The sequence below is a fragment of the Trachemys scripta genome, chromosome 20 (genome assembly GCF_013100865.1).
Source record: "Trachemys scripta elegans isolate TJP31775 chromosome 20, CAS_Tse_1.0, whole genome shotgun sequence".
In the NCBI taxonomy this organism is placed as follows: Eukaryota; Metazoa; Chordata; order Testudines; family Emydidae; genus Trachemys; species Trachemys scripta.
Window position 1 is genome coordinate 9,532,556 of NC_048317.1, and position 22,615 is coordinate 9,555,170.

General features: G+C 50.6%; 1 protein-coding gene across 3 annotated transcripts; it reads right to left on the reverse strand.

The window, feature by feature from the left end:
- Positions 1-5,638: 5,638 nt before the first annotated feature.
- PAFAH2 (platelet activating factor acetylhydrolase 2) lies at positions 5,639-21,594 on the reverse strand. 3 transcript variants are annotated; one of them, XM_034754120.1, is made up of 11 exons: positions 21,520-21,594; positions 19,030-19,143; positions 17,102-17,246; positions 16,146-16,242; positions 14,430-14,498; positions 14,003-14,144; positions 11,185-11,298; positions 8,992-9,083; positions 8,677-8,847; positions 7,454-7,602; positions 5,639-6,482 (listed from the first exon to the last, which is right to left on the reverse strand). In XM_034754120.1, the coding sequence occupies exons 1-11, from the start codon at positions 21,577-21,579 to the stop codon at positions 6,388-6,390; spliced, it is 1,248 nt and encodes a 415-aa protein (XP_034610011.1). In that variant the 5' UTR covers positions 21,580-21,594; the 3' UTR covers positions 5,639-6,387. The 3 variants fall into 3 exon arrangements, with proteins under 3 accessions (XP_034610011.1, XP_034610012.1, XP_034610013.1); XM_034754121.1 differs by lacking the exon at positions 21,520-21,594 and adding an exon at positions 21,002-21,179; XM_034754122.1 differs by lacking the exon at positions 5,639-6,482 and having other exon boundaries at positions 7,458-7,628.
- Between the last annotated feature and the right edge of the window lie 1,021 nt (positions 21,595-22,615).

Consider the following 22,615-nt stretch of genomic DNA (forward strand, 5'->3'; position numbering starts at 1 on the left):
TGGAGTCACAAACTAGGGGGTGGTTAGAAAAATCTCTCCTGTTCTGGATATGCCCGTGCCAATTCTGGAGGCCTTGAATAGTCCTGACTCAGCTGTCAGTGTAACTGGACTGGAGCTGACCTCTAAGTGTAGATAAGGGCAAACTGGATTTTACACAGACTGAGCTAACTGGGATCCCGCCTTGCCCTTGTCAGCCCAGGTGCAGCAGCTACACTGGATGGCTGGCCAACGAGAGCTGAGCTGGGGCTGTTTTCACTGGGGGAGAGCCAATGGCGATTACCCCATTGGTACTACCCCTTTAAGAAAAAGGAGTTAGCTGCTTGTGAATGGTTTACATCAATGAAACAGGCTTGATCCAGCCCAGCGTAAGGCAACCACCAGCTCCCAGGCTGCCTGCTTCAGTCGATCCCTCCAGCCTGGCTAGGAACTAAGCAGATGACTCCTTTCTAGGTAATAGGAAGGATTCCTAAACAGCTGTATAACTCCAGCTTCCTGTGTAACCCCTCCTGCATCTCCATCTCCCCCTGCCAGCCTCTTCTCAGAGAGGGGAATGGCTTTATAGGCACTAGAATCACTCCAGCTGAAGCTGACTTCCTGGTGCCCACATTAACTCCTTCCTTACCACATAGCTGCACAAACCCCATCACAGTCAAGTACAGACAAGGCCTGTGTAAAATAAGCTCGTTTGACAAAAGGCCCCTGGGGTCAGGGCCGGCTTTAGGCCAATTCCACCAATTCCCCCGAATCGGGCCCCGCGCCCAGTGGCAGGGTCGCCCAGAGTAGGGGGCAAGTGACAGAGAATCCCTTCCCTGGCTAGAGGCACCTTTTTAATTTTTACTCACCCGGCGGCGCTCCAGGTCTTTGGCAGTGGGTCCTTCACTCGCTCCAGGTCTTTGGCGGCACTTTGGTGGCGGGTCCTTCAGTGCCGCCGAAGACCCGCAGCAAGTGAAGGACCCGCCGCCAAAGACTAGGAGTGCGGCCCAGTGAGTACAAGCCCCACGTGTTTTTTTTAACGTGTTTTTTTTTTTTTTTTTTTAATCATCCCTGTCGGGACCCCGTCGAAACTGTTCGAATCGGGCCCCGCACTTCCTAAAGCCGGCCCTGCCTGGGGTTCTCCCCTCCTATTATTGGCCAGGCCTGTAACATGGGAAGATGCTCCTCACTGATGCCACTGAACATGCATCTGTTCACCTAGGTGCCGAAGGTGCTAACTTCAGCAGAGCTGTCTCACCCCCTTTCACTGCAGCGAAGAAACCTCTTGGGCCTGGAGGAGAAGCAACCAATCAAACCCCATTAAGAGACAGAAAATGTCTTCACTTCATGCCACATAAGACTTGTTTTTTTGTGCAGCACCTTTCACACAAACTGCATCCCCAGGCATTAGAACTCAACAAAATTTAGAACTAGCAGGTAGCTAGGGAGAAGCAGGAGTGGGGTGTGAGTGAGGGGCGGGCAAAGGCGGAGAAGAGACATTTTCAGGCCAGATTTCGACCTGGATGGCAAGTCAAAGATACAAGCAAGGAGTTCTGGATGGGAGGAGCTGTAGAGGAGAAGGCGCTTGCACCACAAGTAGCCAGAACCCATGAGAGAAGAAAGGGGAGAGGTCAGTGCTAGCTAAGGGGAGGCAGAAACAAGGAGATGCATGAGGTCAGCTGGAGCGAGAGCAGGGGAGTTTTCTCTCCTATCTGCAGTTTGGAGCTGGAGCCTGAACTGAACGAGGAACCAAGAGAGCTATTTGGGGGCAGGGGGTAACGTACGGTTCTTTCATCCCGGGATCTCAAAGCACTTTACAAAGGTGGCAATGACAACCCCCATTTTACAAATGGGGAAACTGAGGCACAGAAGGGCCACAACTTGCCCAAGGCCATACAGACGACCAGCGGCAGAGGTAGGAACATAACCCCGGCCTCTGGACCCCCAGTCCTGTGCTCTAGGCAATAGATGATACTACCTCCTGTTGCTCACACTTCTCTGAGCAAGAAGCGGACAGCCATGGTCTACACCTAGGGCCAGATTCCCCATTGAGCTGCACCTTGACACCAGCTCAAAACACTGCTACACTGATTCGGGGGTGTTTTACACCCACTTTGCACTGACGCCAATGACAGCATGAGGTGCTGTGCAAGGGCGAATCGGGCCCATGGAATCCAGAGCTGGCTCTCGTGGAGGGGGAAGGCAACAGCTGAGACAAGGGAGATGCAGGGAACAGTGAGATGCTGCAGCATGAATGAGTGCAGTGCATATCATCTATCCCACCCTTAACGCTGCGTCCATCACGACCCGAGCAGCGCTCCGGGAACCAAAGGGTCAATGTGTTTCAAAGTCACCTTGTGAGTGAAACATGCTCATTCCCCCTCCCAGTCCAAGGCGCCTCCCCCAAAAGCCCTTACATAAGAGTCTTGCACAATTCATAGCTCTTCCGGGTGGTGCATTGCTGGAGATGGATTGGACGTGAACTGTTCTCTGCACTCCATGTAACTGTCAGAACAAATCCCGGCCATTGTTAATTGAGGGAGGAAATGGAACTTCACTTCTGCGCCAGTCACCGTAGCTCGCTGTTAAAAAGCAATGAAGAGGCTTTTCCTCATTACAGTCTCCTCACCAATCAGCTCCCCAAAGCAATTCATTTCAAACTGGAGAGAACTCCCCAGTTAGCCCTGGCCTTCCCGCCCACCCGCTTCGTGGGCCCTGAGGTCCCTGCTCTCTGCAGAACAGCCCTGGGATTCTCTGAAACGTGACATCCCCACCCAGTCCTAGGGTGGGGCAAGTCTCTGGCAGATCATGGGAATGGGTCAGGAAGTAAATAAGGACGCTGGCTGTTTGATGATCTGGGTCAGTTCTGCAGCTGGATGCCAGACTACCTTAGGGCTAGATCCTCAGAGGTGCTGGGGGGTTTCAAGTCCCACTGAGGTCAGGGAGAGAGAAGGCTCTTGGGGTCTGGTCGAAAGGCCATTCAAGTTAATGGGAATCTTAAACCCTTGGTCTCCCTGCCACACAGAACCAAAAGATGATCCCTTCCAGGGCAAATCTGGAGCAGTACTAAGCACCTTGGACTCCGGCTGAACTCTGTGAGAGTTGGAGATGCTTCGTACTGCTCCAGGCTTTGGCTCTAGCAGCACGTAACAGCCGCTCTCCCCACCCAAGCTGACTGCTGCTGGCAGGCTGTGGCGTGGGTGTCCATTAACAGGCAGGGAAATGGCCAATACATGGTTACATAAACTCCTCGTTCATTCCAAGAGAGGGAGGAGGAGGAAAAATAACATGGTGCATTTTCCTTGCACCTTTCATCACAAAGGGTCCCAGGGCGCTTTGCCGGCTTTCTAGGCACTGGAATCATGCTGCCTACTGTCACGCAGCAGCCGTCTCTGGGGGGAAAGTAACATGAACAGAGTCTGTCCAAACAAACCACTTTTATCCCCAAAGGAAACTGGGCTTCCAAATTCAGCACCTTAAGCAGCTGCCTGCAGCAGGCTCCTCTGGAAGGAAAGAGGAAGGACTAATAATAGCATATAAGCCCCAGGCTGTATCACCTCCACTAAATCATATAGGAGAGAAGCTGGGGTGACACTGTACACCACGCCATCCATCTGGAGGCAGAACTACACCCTGGCGTCAATGGGGAGTTGTCCTTAAAAACAGATGGCACGTTATGGCCCTAAATATTTAAAACCTGTGCAAAAGTAGAATGCTTGGGGCGTGTGCCAATGAACACCCACTTGACACCCTGCCTCCTTGTCAGGGGAAAAATCTTGGGCAAGATCCTCAGCGGGTGTGAATCAGCACAGCTCCATTGGCTTGATGCAGCTGTGCTGATTCACATGAGATGAGGATCTGACCCTTTGTACACCTCTACCCCCATATAACAAGGTCCTCGGGAGCCAAAAAATCTTACCGTCTTATAGGTGAAACCGCGTTATATCGAACTTGCTTTGATCCGCCGGAGTGCGCAGCCCCGCCCCCCCGGAGTGCTGCTTTACCGCGTTATATCCGAATTCGTGTTATATCGGGTCGCGTTATAGCGAGGTAGCGGCGTATTTAAAAATAATCCATTGCTCCTCTCTCCCCACTCACACTCTAGATTATGCTTTTTTAAAAATTCGTTCAGTTTCAGTCACTAGCTTCTCACCACCCATGTTGTTTGATTTGATATTTCCCTCAGTGTGGACAGCAAAACTAGGTCGGTCAGTTTCCCTTTCTGTTTATAATCAATTTCCTTTTTCATTTACCCCCCTCCTCCCACCACCATCCCTTTGCTGTTGGGTTTCCAAGGCAGAAGGGAAATATTTCAATCGTATAAACAAAAATGTTCTGAGTGAAATTAAATTACACCTCTACCCCGATAGAACGCCGTCCTCGGGAGCTAAAAAATCTTACCGCGTTATAGGTGAAACTGCGTTATATCGAACTTGCTTTGATCCGCCAGAGCGCACAGCCTCGTCCCCCTCGGAGCACTGCTTTACCACGTTATATCCAAATTCGTGTTATATCCGGTCGCATTATATTGGGGTAGAAGTGTAATGGAAACTGATTGGTTCTTTTCCTATTAGGATTTTTTTACTCCTCCCCCTGCTGTCCCCGGCATTCGTCCCCTCATTTTTGTGAAACAAATCTTACATTTTGGATTTACGGGAGGTGATTGTGACCCTCAGTGCATCCTCTGGGAAAGTAGAGGTTTTCTTTACCTTCACTTTTGGGGAAACCAAGATTCTAGCCCACTTGCTCTGTCCTTTGTGCTGGTTCCGATGGCCTTCACTGAAGTAGGTCTGTACTCCAGCTAAAGAACTCGTCATCCCCACTCAAGAATCTCTAGGATGCCAGGATGGCCACCAGGCTTCGCCCTGCTCTTGCCTCCGACAAATCAGAGTTGTTATTATTTGCACTGTGACACCATCTATAGGCCCGAATCAGATAGCAGGGCCCCATTACGGTAGGCTTTGTACATGCAGGTAAGATGTGGGTTCCATCATCAAATCCAGAACAATAGGTATCCGTCCTTTATCTCTTGTGAATTTTCCCCTAGAGATTCCCAACCTGTGGCGCTGTACCGGCACACCAGACTTTGGCTGACTGATATGCCTCTTACCGTGCCACTGTGAAGAGCTTCTCTGACAGGCCTCAAAGCAATGTCACTCCCTGTTTCTATTTGTCGACATGCTCTCACTCACCTTGGAGTTTTGGCTAATGCCAAAATCTAGTTTTTTGATGGTAACAGCAGCCCACACTCTAGGGCAGCTTAGAAACCACTCCTGAATCAGAGAAAGGGACCTTGGCTGATAGAACTGGAGAATGGTCTATTGATGGGGTACAACTGAGCTAAAAGACTGGGTACCCCACCAATGACAAGGCCACTCTCTGGGCTCTATGATCAATTCTCCTTGTATGGAAGGTTATTGGAAGCTGGCTCTTCTATGGCGTGTTTCATCCATAGATCTCAAAGCATTTTACAATCAATTAATATTATTCCCATTTTACAGAAGGGGAAATTGAGGTCCAGAGAAGTGAAGTGACTTGCCCAAGGTCATTCAGCCAACCAGTAGCCATGCCAGGAACAGAACCCAGGTCTCAGTACCAGTCCAGTGCCCTATCCATTGGACAATATTGCCTCTCCTATGATAAAAAACAAAAGAGAAAGCTTAGATACGTGTTATGAACAATATTCTCCATCTTCATTTAATGCACACTTAAGAGAGAAGAAAATACAGTTTCTAATCTATGCACCATTTTACAGACGATACCATTTTGACTGACATAATTACTACAGCAGCATTAGTACCTCAGGTAATTCACAGGAGGGGCTTCTGAGAGTTTAACACAAGGAGAGAGATTTTCCTTTCATTGTCTGAAACTAGTGCAATGTAGTTCAGGTGCAGACAACAAAGTGCAGCCACACAAAGTGCATGGGGTGTTGGTAGGAGTCAGAGGGGACCAAGGCAGGTCTCATGTGTGAAAGACTTTCGGGAAGAAATGTATTTAGAGGAGGGATTTGAAGGGGCAGAAAGAAAGGTTTGGGACCTGTCAAAAGGGGGCTGCTAAGCCACACCCCACATCTGCTTCTGTCCAATAAGGCATCAGTTTTCTAGGTTCCAAAATCAGTTCTAGAGCAGCCAGGCGCCCCAGTCTGTTCTCGATGGTGAGTTCTAGACCAGAGGCAGGCCCAGTCTCTGGGTTCCACGGCCAACCCTCGACCAGTCAGGGCCTCTAGTCTTCCGGTTCCAGCATGAATTCTGGACCAGCGAGGGCTCCATGTCTCTGGATTCCATCAGCAGCTGCATGATTTACACGTGCCTTTTGCAGAGTTATTGGAGTTGCTGATTTAAGGTGAAGCTACTATCTTCCTGGTATGGAGGATGCCTAACATCCATGTGGACGGACCAGCAGACAGTGTCTCTAAAGGCTGGAGATGCAGAGAGGCGCCTCTGGAATCACCGAGTCACCAATGCCTTCTAGGAGATTATTCCACTGATCAAAATCTTCCTCCAGCCCTAATTGGGGAAGAGAGATGACGAAAGGATTACTCCATGATTACTAACTGCTGGCAAGGCTCAGCCACATGCATTACGAGAAAGAGCCCCCTGGCCCCATTAGCTGTGCTAGACAATGACAGGAGCTGATGAGCATTAGTATATGTGTGTAGCTCTTCCCATAGGCCACGAGGCTAACCTAGCCAAATGCACTTGGCTTTGCCTTGTCAGAGGAAGCTGAGGGACCTGTGCTAAGCCCATTTTACAGGGCACTGTCATAACACAGCAAATAGACTCTGCAGGTGTGGGGGTGGTGTCTGATTTTTAATGTACCCCGACCCTCTTCCCCCCATACGTCATCTGGCATTCTTGTGGATTGCCCACACAGCAGGATTCTTCCAGAGGGGAGTCCCTCAGCTGGCAACGTGTTTGGTGTGGCCTAGGCAGTGGGGCTTTGCAGACACCCCCGTGAGGTTAGGCAGTATCATTATCGCCATCTGTACATGGGGAAACTGAGGCACGAATGGTGGTGAATTGATTTGCCCCCATTCACAAAGTGAGCAGCTGGCAGAGCCAGCAGTGCTTTGCTTCCAGCACCAGGCCAAGTCCATTCGACCAGACGGCGTAGCTAAAGTTTTCACAGCACCTTCACAAAACTCACGGTTTTGCCTTTAAATCTGGCACTAACCACTGAAGAAGGCCCCGCGTAACACAGCACAAGACAGGTCACTACACCCCCTCTAGACTCTTGAGACTCTTGGCCAGTTCTGTGTATAGGGCAGGAAGGAGGCTCTCCCCGGAACACCACGCCCACACATTGGCTAGCGTGGTCACCACCCAAGTGGGACAGAAATCCTTCTGCAAGCATCGCCTCCTCCAGACTATCAGCCCCTCCTGGCCAAGGAGGCGAGAGCCTCAGCCAGACGTCTGGGTGGACAGAGGGCCCCGCTGCACCATCCCAACGGAAAACATTTTTCTGCCTAGTGCCGTACTCAGATGTTTCTGCAGGAAAGCAAGCGCCGCCCTGTTGGTGATGTCCAAGCCTGCGTATGGGTCCAGGGTGCCTCTGGTCTGGAACAGTCTGTTCAGGAGATTCCCAGCCAGAAAAGTGAAGTCAGTCTGACTCAGATGGACAGATCCCCTGGAGAAGGGAGAAGCAAACGAGTCCTTTGGAGACAGGGATGAAATGCTCTCATCAACGACTGGGTCTTGCTAGCTTTACAGCCCTGGGTTGGGTCTACACTGGGTTTGGGAATCTCCCACTGGTGGACACACAGATGGTGCATCAGGAATCATATGACCCTGCTCACAATACAGCTAGACAGCCTGGTGGCAAAAATGCCAGTGGCCATGTGAACTCTGTCTTCACTATGGTCACTAATCTCCAGTGCAGTCACTGCTGGGAAATCTCTCAAAACCACCTAGGATAAATCCGGGTCCCACGGGCACTTTGCCATTGACTTGAATGGGAAGAGGACTTCAGCCCCAGCGTAGACAAGGCCTAAGTAACACAATCCACTGCCCGCCCTGACTCATACATCCATAGGCCATATAAATGCACACAACTCTCTGTAAGCACACACAACAAGATCCATGCCTGAAGAGCTGCCCGTCTAACTGAGACAAACAACCTGTACATTAAAGGAAAGCCAAAGGAGGAAGAGGTCCTGTCGGAGGGGAGATCAGTATGGGAAAGGTGCTGGTGTTGGAGGTTGAGGAGGAATTTGTAGGAAGGTTTCTTGGGGCAAGAGAAAAGGGAGTAGCAAAAGGCAGAGAGCTGAACGTGGGAGAAGGGAGAGTCAGAGTGAGGACACAGAGGCGAAGGAAACATGAGCTGAGCTGTCAGCAGGAGCATGGCTCTGAAGGTGAGGACAAGAAGTCCAAAGCAGATGCAGACAAAGGTTGCTGCACACTAGTGGGACAATAAAACTTAACACAGAGTGAGCAGTGTTATGGGATTGTTCGCGTGCTGGTATAATAGTAACCCTTGGCTCGTATACAGCACTTTTATCTGAAAACGTCAAATCACTTTACAAGGGATGATAAATAGCACTACCCCCATTTTAAAGATGGGAAAACTGAGGCACAGAGCGGGGCCGTGACCTGCCCAAGGTCACCCAGCAGGTCAATAGCAGAGCCAGGACGAGCACTCCTAGCTCCCAGAACATTGCTCTACCGCCGCCCCACCCTGCCCAGACCCAGAGTGCGGACTTACAGGAGGGTTATGATCTTGGTCTGCCTGTTTCTGGAGTTGAGTCTCTTCATTTTGGTGACACTTTCTGCAGTCTGGAATTTCTCCGTGTTGATAAAAAGCACCGGCTTGGTCACCTTGTGGTAGAGATCATTCTTCAAAGGGAACATCCAGGCATCGAGAGCCACAGCGCATCTGCAACAGGACAGAAGACAACAGGTAACTCTGCTGCTATCTAAAGCCTTCTATTCCCAGCTGGCCTGTTTCTATAAATGCATCCCCAGCTCCTTGCTGCACGTTTTACTGTTTGTTTAAAAGCAGCAGCTGTCCGATACTCACCTAAAATGGTCCTCTTTAGAAAGGGCTAGAATTGCGGTTGCTCCTCCGAAAGAGTGGCCCATTACAGCGACTTTAGACAAATCCACACTCTCCTGCAACAAGGAGGAAAACCGTAAAGAAGCCAGTCCCCAAACCTCACTGCCCAAAGCTCCTGCTGGGGAAGTAGTGACCTCAGGAAAAGCCAGCTTGCTACAGAGACTCTAAGTTGCATTTCACCAGGGGAGTAGCTGTTAGAGGGAGTATGGGCATCTTAGGGGTGACCCATGAAGTTCCACATCTCTCTGAGGCAGGATGCATTATCCCCATTTTACAGATGAGGAAACTGAGGCACGGAGTGGGTAAGTGATTTCCCTAAGGTTACACAGTGAGTCTACGGCACTGCTAGTAACAGAACCCAGTTCTCAGCTCCCAGTGCTGTGCTCGTTCCAGACCATGGTGCTTCTCTAATTTGGAACCCTTATTTATCAGCGAGTTCCTGTTACGTTCTGAACCAACACCTTCCCTATTTGAGCAACAGGCTGATCAGCTCAGCTATCCTTGCTACAAGCCACTGATCTTAGCCACATTCTTTGTCCTAAGGAGGCTGTGGACACAGTATTAACCTAGCTCCATTGTGTCCTGAAAACACACGGATCTCTCCTGCAGCGTTGGGTGACACTTGTGATGCATGGTGCAGAGGATCAGTGCAGTGCAGCAGGAACTGGTACTCTGATCACAGCAGTGGCTGTATTCAGACAGCACCACAGAGACGATGGGTGGAAAATAAAAGAACACGAAGGGCCTGTCTACGCTTGAAATGCTGCAGTTGCAGTTGTAGACAATACCTATGCCAACAGGAGAGGTTCTCCCGTCAGTGCAGGTAATCCACTTCCCCATGGGGCAGTAGCTAGGTTGGTGGGAGGGAGAATTCGTCTATCGACCTGAGCGATGAAGCTGCGACAACCTAACTTTTTCGTGTAGACCGGGCCTTAGAGTGTGTCTACACTTAAAATGCTACAGCAGCACGGGTGTAGAGACTCCACTCTCCTGAGAGAAGGTAGCTAGTTCAATCCAGCATTGTCTACACTGAGGGTTAGCCTGGCAGAGCTACGTCTCTCCAGGGTGTGGACTTTTCAAACCCCGGAGAGACGTAGCTACGCCGATGTAGGTTTTCAGCATAGACCAGCCTGTAGAATGAATGTGCTGGTACACAATTCTGCAACAAGGGGCACCATAGTGCAAGTCCCCAGGCAGCAGATGCAGTTAGTATTTATAAGGGTACGTCCAGACTACCCGCCGTATCGGCGGGTAGCGATCGATATATCGGGGATCGATATATCACGTCTCGTTAAGATGCGATATATCGATCCCCGAACGCGCTCCCCATCGACTCTGGAACTCCACCAGGGCGAGTGGCGGTAGCGGAGTCGACGGGGGAGCCGCGGCTGTTGATCCCATGCCATGAGGACGGGAGGTAAGTCGGAATAAGATACGTCGACTTCAGCTACGGGAAGTTGCATATCTTACATTGACACCGCCTCCCCGCCCCCAGTGTAGACCAGGCCTAAGAGGCTCTGTGCGAGGCCCTGGAATGGGAGGCTGAAGGGAAGAGAAGTACTTGATCACTAAAGAATACCTTCTCTTGCCAGTCCAAGAGCAGCACTATTGGGCTCTAGGGGGGGATCAGAGTCTCCTAAAATAGATTTAAACAAAATATAAAGAGGGGGAAAAGAAAGAAGAGGATAGTGAGAAGAAAGGAAGAAGAAAAAATGGGGAGGAGATGGAAGAGGTGCAGTTAAAGGGAACAAAGAGAAAAGGGAGGAAGGGCGTGGAGAAAAAATAAAGAGAGCAGAGGTGACAGAGGAGATAAAAAGGAAATGAGAGGGTGGAGTGGTGACAGGACAAAAAGGAAAATGAATCAGGGGCTTAAAAGATTCTGGTTCTGCAAGTTCTGCCCCCACGCCTCCAATTCCAGGAGGGCAATCTGCAAATTTCACAGAACCAGGCCTGTTCCTGCCAGTAACAACACCTGCAGGGGCAATGAAAGGAAGGTGTCGGGTGGAGGAGAGGCGGCTGCTATTGCTGGTAGGAGATCAGGTTAAAATAACTGGCCAGCCCTGAAGGCCACCCTGCACGGGTTCCAGTGAATCCCTTCATAATCTGCCCTGCACAAAAATGTCTCTCCGCTGCAACTGAAGCGTTGGCTGGAAATACCTTCAGTGCAGACAGATCAAATCCTTTGTGCAAGACATTGGTGACAGCTTTGCCGCTGCTGATGTCCTGCACCAGCCTGAGCCCTCGCACGCACTCGTTTGCTCTTTGATGAACCTGTAACAAAAGTGTCCCTGGTTAATTCAACCCCTTCTTTCCTCCAGGCTGATCAAGCATCACCACAGGAATGATGATAATCTAGCATAATAATGTGCTCTCCCAAAACGCCCTTTGTCTAAGCACATCACAGTGATTTGCAAAGATTAATAAGTCTCATTACACCAAGTGAGGTCAGTACGTATCATACCCCTTGCATGCACACACGGAAAGAGACTTACACCACTTTTATCTCTGTGTAACTCCACTGAGCTCAATAGGGTTACTCCTAATTTGTACTGCTTTAACTGAGCATAAAATCAGGCCCTTAGAGACTTGCCCAAGGCCGCTCGGTGAGTTAGCGGCAGAAACAGAATCCAGGAGTCCCAACTCCAGTCTCCGGCTTTAAACCACACTTCCTTTCTTGGATCACAGCGAATGTGGAGACAGAGGAAAATACAGACACTGCAAGAGCTTCCCAAGGGAAATCGCTATAAATGTATTGGAAAAGCTTCTTAAAATCCAGTTAATTTAATACCACAAACTGTTGAAGATAAGCAAAACATTTCCACTATACCAATAAGTAAGGAGGGTACTCAGAGGACAGATAATGTGTTTTGCTCAGTGGATCCACCATGGCCGAACCTACCAGCCAGAGGCCAATATGAAAGATGGAGAGAGACTTTCCCCAAAGAGGTCCAAACACCTAATGAGAAACCCCGTTTCCCCACCCCCAGGCCCACCAGCTGCTGGGAAGATGATCGCTGGGATTCCTACTGAGGTGCTGTCCCTGGACTCTGCTCAAGGACTCCATTTTTTGTAATAGCTGCAAAAGATATTCTTAAATAATCTGATGAGGTTTTAACACACTGGGTCACAGTGAAGATCTAGTGGATCACATTGCCATAGATCCCAGCATGCCACCAAAAATACATGGATTGTGCAAAGTCTCTTCCCAATTGGCCGGTATTATATCAGCCTCTGCTAGTAGGTATTTTGATGCTCTCTTGATACCCAGCCTCCTTCAGGCTGTTGGAAGAGAGAAGTAGGTTGGAGAAGATTGATCTGTTCTTCTTTCCCTTCCCCAGCATCCTGGCTACCTCAAACCATGTGAGTGGGCATATCTCCATAACACTACACCACCCTCCATATCTGGGTCTTCCTCCAGAGTGAATAAATTCAATGCCTGTCTCTGCTGCTGCAGTCGAGTAAAACTGACCTGTTTTTTGAGCGTTTCAGGGCAACCCTAAGGGTTGTAACAGCAACAAAATTGACTAGAGTCTGTCAATTTCACTCTGCCACTATTTGAGCTCCAGCAGCACTGGAGTGGTCTGTCTGCAGACTCAGGAAGAAAGCCCTGCATTGGGGTCACATGTGGAAGGTGTTCTCCACTTGCAGAAGGGCAAAGAATTTATTTAATGTGCACATTTAAAGGGCGACCATCAACTTTAAAACAAAATAAAACAAACATCTGTCTAAGCTTAGTTAAAAACTTGCTGTTACAAATAAAACCAAAGATTTCTATAACTGAGATTGGGGGGGCAGGGAGAGACCTACTGCAAGTGGTTTTCCCCCCAGTTTGTTTATTCTGGACATTGGACATCACACCTCATAGTTTCCTATGCATAGTCAGCCTGCTGCCCCTGTTTGTGTGGATTTTTCTACAGTGACAAAGGACAAAAAAACATGATTTTAAAACCACAAAAACTCGCAGGGGGTCTCAGGGGCAGCACCGGAAACCACAATTAATCCAGTTTTTTTAAAACAGGCAACATTTCAAGTTGCCACTGTCCTTTTAAACTCAGCAGAAACTGAGCGTTTAGGCCCCTCACTTACCAGGGGACTTTCCTACTTGGCTGGAGTGGGCAGGCAATTGGATTTTTTATGCCCTGTCCAAAACAGCAATGGGAGAAACCTCATAAACAGTTCGAAATCGGAGTGCTGATAAGCACCTGGAAGTTTGGAGGCTCATCTAACGCTTATCTCAGCCTCTCTAGGCTGCAGAACTGAGCTGGAAACAAGAACTGGGGCTCAAGAGGATTCAGGGAATTTTCTGTTTCCAGTGAGGCCTGAAATACAGCAAAACCAACCGGGGTGCTTTCTGCCTTGCCCTGAACTCAGACACAAAGAGGCCTGTACAAGGGTGAAAGGCAAACGAGATAACCGAACGGTTCAGAATCTACAAAAACAGGTTCAACTTTAGGTTCAGTTCCAGAAATGGAGAAAGGTCTGGGCAAAGGCAGAAGAGTGAGGTTATCCAAAAACCTGGGCAGACCCCCATAGAGCCCTTCCCCCATACTGCCCTGTGCTGTGGCAGGCTCCTCCCACCCTGGAGCAACCGGTGTGGTTTGCTCTAGTGGTGGGTAAAAGGCCAGGCAACTTCCTCTCTGGTTCTCTCCCAAAGTGATGTGAACACAGAAAATGTTCATAAAACACAGTTCTCCTCCCTCAGCTGGAGACTGTCGGCAGACTTCACTGCCTCCATTGCTCTGACTTAGCATTTTCAAGCTTTTCTTTGCAACCGTTACTGCATTTCTTTTTTTTAAATGAAAAGAGAGATTCTGGCATCATCACGTGACACTGGCAACTGAGGCCTAGGCACATGCCCATTGGGCATACGCCTTAAACTGGCCCGGAATTCAGGTGTGATGGATTTTGCCCCTCCCCAAATTGGTTCGGTTGCCTCCATCCTAAAAACAGCCTTTCCCTGCCTTCCAGTCATTACCTGTGGGTTTCGAAAATGAAATTCCTTTTGCCCTTCTTGGATCCTTCGAAACGGGATCCATTCCTCATGCAGCGTAGGCTCCAGGGAATCGGACCCCCCAGCCTCTGCCTTGCAAAAGTAAGTTGCACAGGCAGAATGGTCTCTGCGGGAATAACAGGACAGTCAAGTTAAATCACTGAGCAGCTGCCACTCATCGGAAACACGAGGCATGCAAGGGAAAGGAAATATTTCGCATTCGATTCAGCTTCTGAATACCCCCATTTCAAAGAGAAGATCAGAGACTGCTCCTGAGTCCTAGGAGGAGAATTCATATCACAAGTCTGCTGAATTAATGATCAACCAGAAAACAAAATATACTAGGGGAGAGGGTGGGTGACCACCAGGAAACAGACTGCATCATGCTGTTCCAAAGGGGGTCGCCACTCACCTGTGCTCCAGCGCCATCACCAGAAAGCCACGGGAGGCCATTTCCGCACAGACAGCCGAGTAGACGGTTCTGAAAACACGAGGATGCAAAGGGAAAGCAGAATGAGGGCTTGAGCCTCTGAGCACCCTCCACCCCCACTAGACTCAGCAGAAACCCAAGGCACTCAGCACCTCCCGGACTTGCTCTGCTCCTACCCACGTTTTGCTGCAGGTCTCCCTGTTGAAGAGAGAGTGAGTCACAATCTGAGCCCAGCCATGGGAGCGAGGGACTCCTGGGTTCTAATCCCAGCTCTGACACTGACTTCATCTCTGGGACTTGGCAAAGCCACAATCACCCCATTTTCAAAAGGTGCTGAGCACACACAGCTTCCATTGATCCCGGGGGGAGCTGCAGGCGCTCAGCACTTCTGATAATGGAGGCACAGAGAGGCTCGTGACTTGGTTTCCCCATCTGTAAACCGGGGAGAATACCACCCAGGGGCTTTGTGAGGAGGGGGTAACGTTTGTAAAGTGCTTTGAAGATGAAAAATGCCACGTGTTGTTATTACTAATAAAGCCAGATGCAGAAACACTGCTTGTGCAGCGGCTGAATGTTTGCCTCGCCAGATCTATTAGACTGTGAAATAGTCTCTTAAGGGAAGTAGTGGAAGCCCCATTGCTTGAATCATTTAAAACTAGACTGGACAAAGCACTAGGAAATACACAGTAGGGAACCAGTTTCCACTGCCCAGCAAGAGGTGTGAGATGATCTAATAGGATTCTGCTGCCCCAACCATCCATGTTTAAATATGCAGTAACTAGGGATGACATTATACGTCTAGAGTAAGGTACTAAGCTATTGGCACGGTATTAAACATGGATTTACAGCGGACGTCAGGGGCTCTGACAGCCGGGGATCACAGGGTCTCATCCTACAAGAGCAGAGTTTTTGCTGACGATACCATTGTATATCCTGGTCCTTGGCTTTTATAAGGATTTGCTGTTGGGGAGGGAGGAGGGTTGAGGGTCATCTGCTGGCCGTCTAATGTGAAACAAACTGGTGTGGGCCTCCGGCTAGCTCCTGGTGGGAGGTGTGTCCGGCTAGCTCCTGGTGGGAGGTGTGTCCATGCCGCAAAAGCCATCATCACAACTGGCACCAACTGAATCCCACTGTTGGCTGTCCCAGGACAGATACTGAAGATGGAATTGGCCGTAAAAACTAAGCTCTGCTCTTTGCCCTACAAATGGTCCCTCTAAAACAGAGGTAAGATACTTCGGGCCAGATTCTCCGCTGATGTAAACGGGCAGAGCTCCACTGCAAATGCTGATTTACACCAGCTGAGGATCTGGCCCATTGGCCCAGCAACATGGAGGCAGCTTGCTCTGCCCCTCCTCTGTGCACAGAACTCCAGTCTCCAGCGCTGGCAGCCTGGCATCTTTCACCAGCATTCCAGTCACTTACTAAAACCATGACAAGAGACTTGTTGGGGGGCGGGATCTGGGCGAGTCTCAGCCTGGGAGCACGATATTTTTTAGCCAATCCCTTGGCAGAAATGACTGAGAAGTCCTAATCTCAGTCTGTTGGCTTGCGTGCATTTCAACCAGCCCCCTGATGACACTGCAGCCCAGTCGAAAGTTCTATTAGCATTATAGGAGAGGCAGCCTCACACAGTGAATACGCCGGAGATCCCTCTCCTCTTTCACCCAGGACCGTGGGAAGTGAGGCCGAGACTCTTACCGAAAGGCTCCCAGGCCATGGGAGAATATGATCAATGGGTACCTGCTGCCACATGCCTTAAAAGGCCCGTTCCAGCTCACTGGAACTCTGTAGGACCCTGCAGGAAGAAGCGACAGATGTGAGTGGAGTGAGCCAAGTTGTCATAGCGTTACAGCTCTGACTCCTGCAGTTGCGGGGGAGCCCCCACACTCTCGTTTGTTCTGGGGTTCTTCAGAATCCTGACCCCCCGTCCAGCCTCATGTCACCTTCTATACCCAGGGAACAACAGGAGATCGACTGGGAGAGGAGTGAGCATCTTCCCACGCCCTCGCAATTTTCTGCACCCAGGGAACAACAGGAGATTGACTGGGAGAGGAGTGAGCATCTTCCCAACCTCTCTGTACCCACAGAACATTTCTACGGCACCCTCCATCCCAAAGCGCTTTGTCACCCTGCTGAAATGCCCCGCCTCCGAGGAACAGGACAGCAGCCAAGCAGTACATAACCCAGAATTGACAGGGGAGGGCAATGTTGGATGCCACAGCAATCGTCCACACTAATGGAAAGTGCCAGGGGCTCTACTGTCCACGTGGCTCTTGCCTTTGGACGTCTCATTGGAAAGTCCTGCTCACGCCGCAAGTTGCACAGGCTGCAGAGACCCTGATGGGATTTGATCCCGGATGTCCCAGGGATCAAACCTGAGGCTGTGGTCTCTAAGCCCTCCCCTATGGTGTTATATTATCCAGTCCTCTCCCTTTCTTGTGGCTAACCTGTAATCATGCTGCCTTATTAGCTTAGAACATAGAACAACAGCTTCGTCTGACTCTGGAGCTAAGGTGGCAGCAGGGGCCATTTTCCTATGACCGCACTAATAGCATGCTGTTCTAACGGCCTCCGGGCATGCTCCCAGGAGGCAGAGAGAGTCTGGGGCAGCTCCCCGGGGGCCGAGAGCTATCTGAAGCCATCAGTCCTCTCACCAAAAGTCACATTGAGCAGCGGGGTGCACCACTTCAGGTTGATGTAGTCGGCCAGCCCATCGCAGTACTCACGGCGCGGGATCCAGAGAGGCTGCTCTGCCCCCTCCTGGGGAAGGCAGGGGTAAAACAACCGGAAGAAAAGCCCCTAAAAAAAAGGAAGGAAGGATTGCGGCACAAATATCACACGTGTGAAACACCCCATCCCACCTAGATCTGAACAGAGAATGTCACAGATTATAAAACCAGAAGGGGCCATTGTGATCATCTGCTCTGACCTCCGGCATCCACCCTTCACACCCTCAATACAGAGGTCAAACCAGGTGATCCTCATCTAGCATGTGACTATCTCAGCACTCGGCTCTTTGGCTATATCTTGGCAACGCTGCCAGTAAGTTTGATTCACACAGCTCCCCAAAGGCCGGATCCACTCCTCTCCTCACTCAGTGCTGGAGCTGTGTGCGCAGAGCCCCCACTGGGCAGAAGGAACAGACAGAATGAAGAGGGGACATACAGGAGGAGTGTGGACAGAAAATGGAGAGACGGATCGGAGTGGGTGGGTGGGAAGGAAAAGGAACAAATAATGGAGGAGAAAATGAGTATTTCTTCCTCTCAGAGTCAGTGCCCCATCCTGGAGAACCGGGACCTAGAATACAGGCCTGTCCATTGACCGTTCTGGGTTCTAGGACCCCACAGACCAGCCAACCCACCCCTCTCTGTGTGCCCTGATCATCTTCCACCTTCGTTACTGTAGCCAGTGGTTCACATCCTTCTCCGGGACTGCGCCTTATGCATGGAACAACCTCCCCTGTCAGGTCATCAGGGCAACCCACATGATTCAAATCCATCCTATTCCATGTTGTTATAGTGAGGCAGTCAGACTACTAGAGTCAAGGTTGAGAAGCTGGCGGTAAGACAGCTGATTTCTCTAAGTGCTCACAAATCCACGGGTATTCAATCGGGTTATATTGCATTGCCCTTCCTCAACTCCACCGGACTTGTATTATCAGCAAAGGCAGAGGAGTTTTGTTATATATAAAAATCCTTAACGTTCAGCTGAATCTGACTCAAATTGTGCCATCGCTGGACTGTGGCGCCAGGCAATCTTCTCAATATTACCTTTGTTCTTCCTCCCTCTGTTGGTTAAACTAACTTGCATATCTGATCTGAAAATTACACAATAAGCTGTAAGGGAAGAGACTATGCTGTAATGTGGCTGTACAGCACTGAGCACATGGGGGCCCTGATTTGCAGCAGCTGAGCTCACCCTCATCTTGCCCTACGTTCAAGCTGGGATTAGCTGGTACAAATTCTGGCTTTCCTTCTCTGTGCTTGGGGTTTGCACAGCGACTGCTGGAAGTGGGGCAAATTCTCAATGCATACAAGAACTCAGACTGAGGCAGGGACACTCTTTACTTCCACACCTTGTACAGCACCAAGCACAGGGTCATGTTTAGTAAACAATAACTGGAGACATGTGCACTGTCAACCTAACTAGTTTTAAGATGCAGCTTGGTCAGTTTACGAAGGGGATGATATGACAGGATTGGCTTCTATAGCAGGAGACGAGACTCAGTGACCCAGGAGATCCCTTCCAGTCTTATATTCCTTTGTTCAAGTGTCCAGAGACAGAATTCAGTTTAAGGAGAGACCAAGAATCCAGTCGAGTCAGCAGGAAATGTGCAGCTGTAATCTTCTTGCTCACATGCCTCCCCCCAGCCAGTCTTCAGAGTGACCCTGAGTCACACAGCAGGCGATCTCAAGTACCCCACAGGCTGCATTTACAGGGCTTGCTGCAAGATCAGTTCCAGCAAAACAAATAATCAAATAGCTTGAAACACCATTGCCCTCCTACCTACTGATCCTGTTTCACGCTAGCACAACTAATGAGAAGCAAAACCCCGAGCAGCTGGCAGTGCTCATTACTGTACCTTCCGGTTGGGGCCCACCATCACATCCGTGCAGCCCACTTGGTGAGGTCCTTTCCCATGGGGCAGCCTGAGGGACTGCGCTCCCCCCATGCCTTCCTGAGCTGGAGACAGCACCTAGAAAGGGAGAGAGGAGGTTGCAGAGCTAGAGCTGTTTTACCTAATGGCTGGTGAAACAGAGCCAGTTAATCTCACTTCCTTCATCTGTTTCCTGTTGAGCAAAATCCTCAACCAAATCCTAACCTACTGGACTTTGAGAGCTGCATGACATTGGCTGGCGATCTGAGGCAGCAAGAGCAGAAGAGTGAACAAGATTTTATCAAGAACCCAGCGTGACCAGGGCTGTGCAAGGAAGCTGGCCTTTTGACTCCCAGAATTATTATGGGCAGCAGAGGCAAAATGAACTAATTGTTCCAGCAGGGCACTGGGAGCCAAGACTCTGGGTTTTAGTCACTGACTCACAGTGTGACGGCAGCTAAATCATTTTTCTCCATGCTTCCCCTCTGGAAAGTGCTTTGAGCTCCTCCAATGAAAGGAAATGCAAGTGCAAAGTATTATTATTTAATCCTAGTGCCACAGAGATTAGAGATGGAAAAGACTCCTATCCATCACTGGAGTATCTAAAGAGCCAGATTCCGAAAGGCCCCTAAAGATGTACATAGACACTAAGCAGGATTCACAAAGAGGACTAGTGCTCAAGTCCTCAAAAGTGTTTAGGAGCTTAACTCTTATTGATTTCCATGGCAGCCAGGCTCCTTTCAGGGTCTGGGCCATGGTGCTAACTCCCACGGAGCGGTGCACTATAGTGTATTTTCTAGCACTTTGTCCAGCCTCCAAGCAAAGGGGCTTTCACCATTTTCCTTAGCAGAAGACTGCTGCACTGTCTTCAAGGCTGCTTGTAACAATGGCTAACATTACAGCAGGATTTGACCTGCATCCAGGGCCAGGCAAAGCCTCGCTCTGCGCTGATCCCTCGTCACTCAGCCAAGCACAGCTTGTGCATTCTGGTGGCTCGGCAGGGCAGCAGCTCTTGTGAAAGTGCTTTTTGTTGGAGTATTAGCTTAGCTGCATCTTGAAAGCGAACTTACAGAACACTAGTATCGGAGGGGTAGCCGTGTTAGTCTGGATCTGTAAAAGCAGCAAGAGTCCTGTGGCACCTTATAGACTAACAGACGTATTGGAGCATGAGCTTTCGTGGGTGAATACCCACGGACATGCATCCGACGAAGTGGGTATTCACCCACGAAACCTCGTGCTCCAATACGTCTGTTAGTCTATAAGGTGCCACAGGACTCTCTGCTGCTTTTACAGAACATTTTACACCAACCAACGTCCTGCCCCGGCTGCTGTTTATTGTGGCAGTCGCCTCTCCCATGCCTTTTAGAGATTAATCTCACACCATCTGGACATCTGTAACATGCTAGGGACAATGGGGTTCCGTGACTCAGACTGCCAGAGCTAGGGTGACCAGACGTCCCGATAAAATCGGGACTGTCCCGATTTCGAGGAGTTTGTCCCGCGTCCCGACCGAAGTACGGTTGGGACGCCATTTGTTCCGATATTTTGTTTTGGGCGTTGTTTTTTTTTACACTCACCCGTCCAGGTCTTCGGCAGCAATTTGGCGGAGGATCCTTCAGTCACTGACGGTCTTCGGCGGCATTTCGGCGGCGGGTGCTTCGGTCTTTGGCGGGAAGGTTTATTACCCGCCACCGAAATGCCACCAAAGACCATCAGTGACTGAAGGACCCTCTGCCGAATTGCTGCCGAAGACCCGGACGGGTGAGTGTAACAATTAAAAAGGCAACCCCCCTGCAGCAGTCCCGATATTTTCCACTTAGCATCTGGTCACCCTAGCCAGAGCTGATCCAGGACTAGAACAGGAGGCAAAGGGTGACAAAGCAGGCTTGCTTTTTTCTTTTAAATTGAGTGACATGAGTGAGGTTTTCTGATTCTGGGAACTTCACAAGAGCAATACCTGAGTGATAACACTTGGCTCTTATATAAGACATTCTATGCCAGGATCTGTCTATGCCAAGGCCGACACCAACCTACAAGGCAGGGAAATATTATCCCAATGTGACAGGTGGGGAAACTGAGGCACCCGGCGGGACAGTGACTTGTCCAAGACCACCCAGACAGAACCCCGGCACGGCCACAGGCAGCCCCCCACGCCACCCCCCGGCCCCGCTTCCTCACTCTGTCCCACTCCCCCCAGTCTCGTGTGCCCTGCCCCACTGCTCCCCCTGGCTGCCCCTCTTCACGCCCCCCCCCCACCTGTGTCACCCTCCAGCCAGACCCCAGCCCGGCTCCCTCTCCTCCCCCCACAGCGCCCCCCCGACAACCGGCCCCCACAGGCGGGGGGAGGGAGCTGACGCCGCCCCCGGGAGCTCAGCGGAACCAGCAGGGGGCGCGTCCGGCCTGAGAGGGACGGTTCGGAGCGCGGGGGGCCCCGGCCAGGGCCACCCAGGCCGGAACTACAGCGCCGGCACCTACCTGGGCTCCCGTCACCCCACGGAAAGACGCGGCTGCGTCGCCCGGTGCATCCTGGGACATGTAGTGTTATTGCCACGCCTAGTGCGAATGGTCCCCAAGCTCAGCACTACAACTCCCAGAGCTCCCCGCGGCCTGGACTGTGCTCCCACCAACCCCAGCACTACAACTCCCAGAGCTCCCCGCGGCCTGGACTGTGCTCCCACCTCCCCCAGCACTACAACTCCCAGAGCACCTAGGGGCTGGGTTTCCCCCACCCCCTGTCCCCCAAGCACTACAACTCCCAGAGCTCTTTACGGCCTGGACTGCCCCCTCCCACCCAGCACTACAACTCCCAGAGCTCCCCGCGGCTGGACTACCCCTCCCCCCAGCACTACAACTCCCAGAACTCTCTACTCCAGGGAGTCTCTCTCTTTTTTAACTACTTCTCATATTAATCCTCTTGAAATCTCTCCGGGGGCAGGGGCAGTGAGTGAATGGGTTAGAGCAGAAGGCTGGGAAATAGGACTCCTGGGTATTGGGGGGGGGGGTATGGCATCTCACTGCCCAGGAATATTATAGGTCTTAGCTCCAGGGAACTAGTCCTCACCCAACCCACAGGACTACAACCCCCAGAGTTCTCTATGGCACAGAGCCCTCAGGACTGCGACTCCCAGAATTCATTGCTACAGGCCATATTTATCTGCTGTCCTAAAACTGTCAGAATGGGATGCATGGAGCCCTGCTTCCTATCAAGGCTACCCCACCCAGAATTGCCAGCTATTTGTGTATTTTCCGCCTCTTCCTCTCCTCTTTTACTCCCAGAGCTCTTTGCATGCCAGAGTCTGGGCTATTGAATAACAATGATACTAAGATGCCTGTCTGCTTTTCACTTGTGGATCTCGGCTGCCAGGGTTTCTAGGTGCCATGACACTAGTTAGGAGGGCACAAGCCTAGTGCAGGCACTAAGGGCCATGTTCTCAAAGTGCCTCCTAGCTAGACCTGTAATACGTGCAAAGGCCTTTGGGATGGGCAAAGGGTGTGTGAATTGGTTAGCTGAGCTTGAGTCTCTATTTACATGTGCTGTTACCAAATGGTCCTGTGCATTGAGACACTGAAG

What these genes read in the sequence shown, in the direction of transcription:
- PAFAH2 (XM_034754120.1), bottom strand. Translation starts at nt 21,579, where the DNA reads ATGTCCCAGGATGCACCGGGCGACGCAGCCGCGTCTTTCCGTGGGGTG. An exon ending in TGGTGGGCCCCAACCGGAAG is followed by an intron (nt 17,247 to 19,029) that starts GTACAGTAATGA and finishes CCTTTTTTTTAG; the next exon opens with GGGCTTTTCTTCCGGTTGTT. An exon ending in TTGATCTGTCTGCACTGAAG is followed by an intron (nt 9,084 to 11,184) that starts GTATTTCCAGCC and finishes TCCTTGTTGCAG; the next exon opens with GAGAGTGTGGATTTGTCTAA.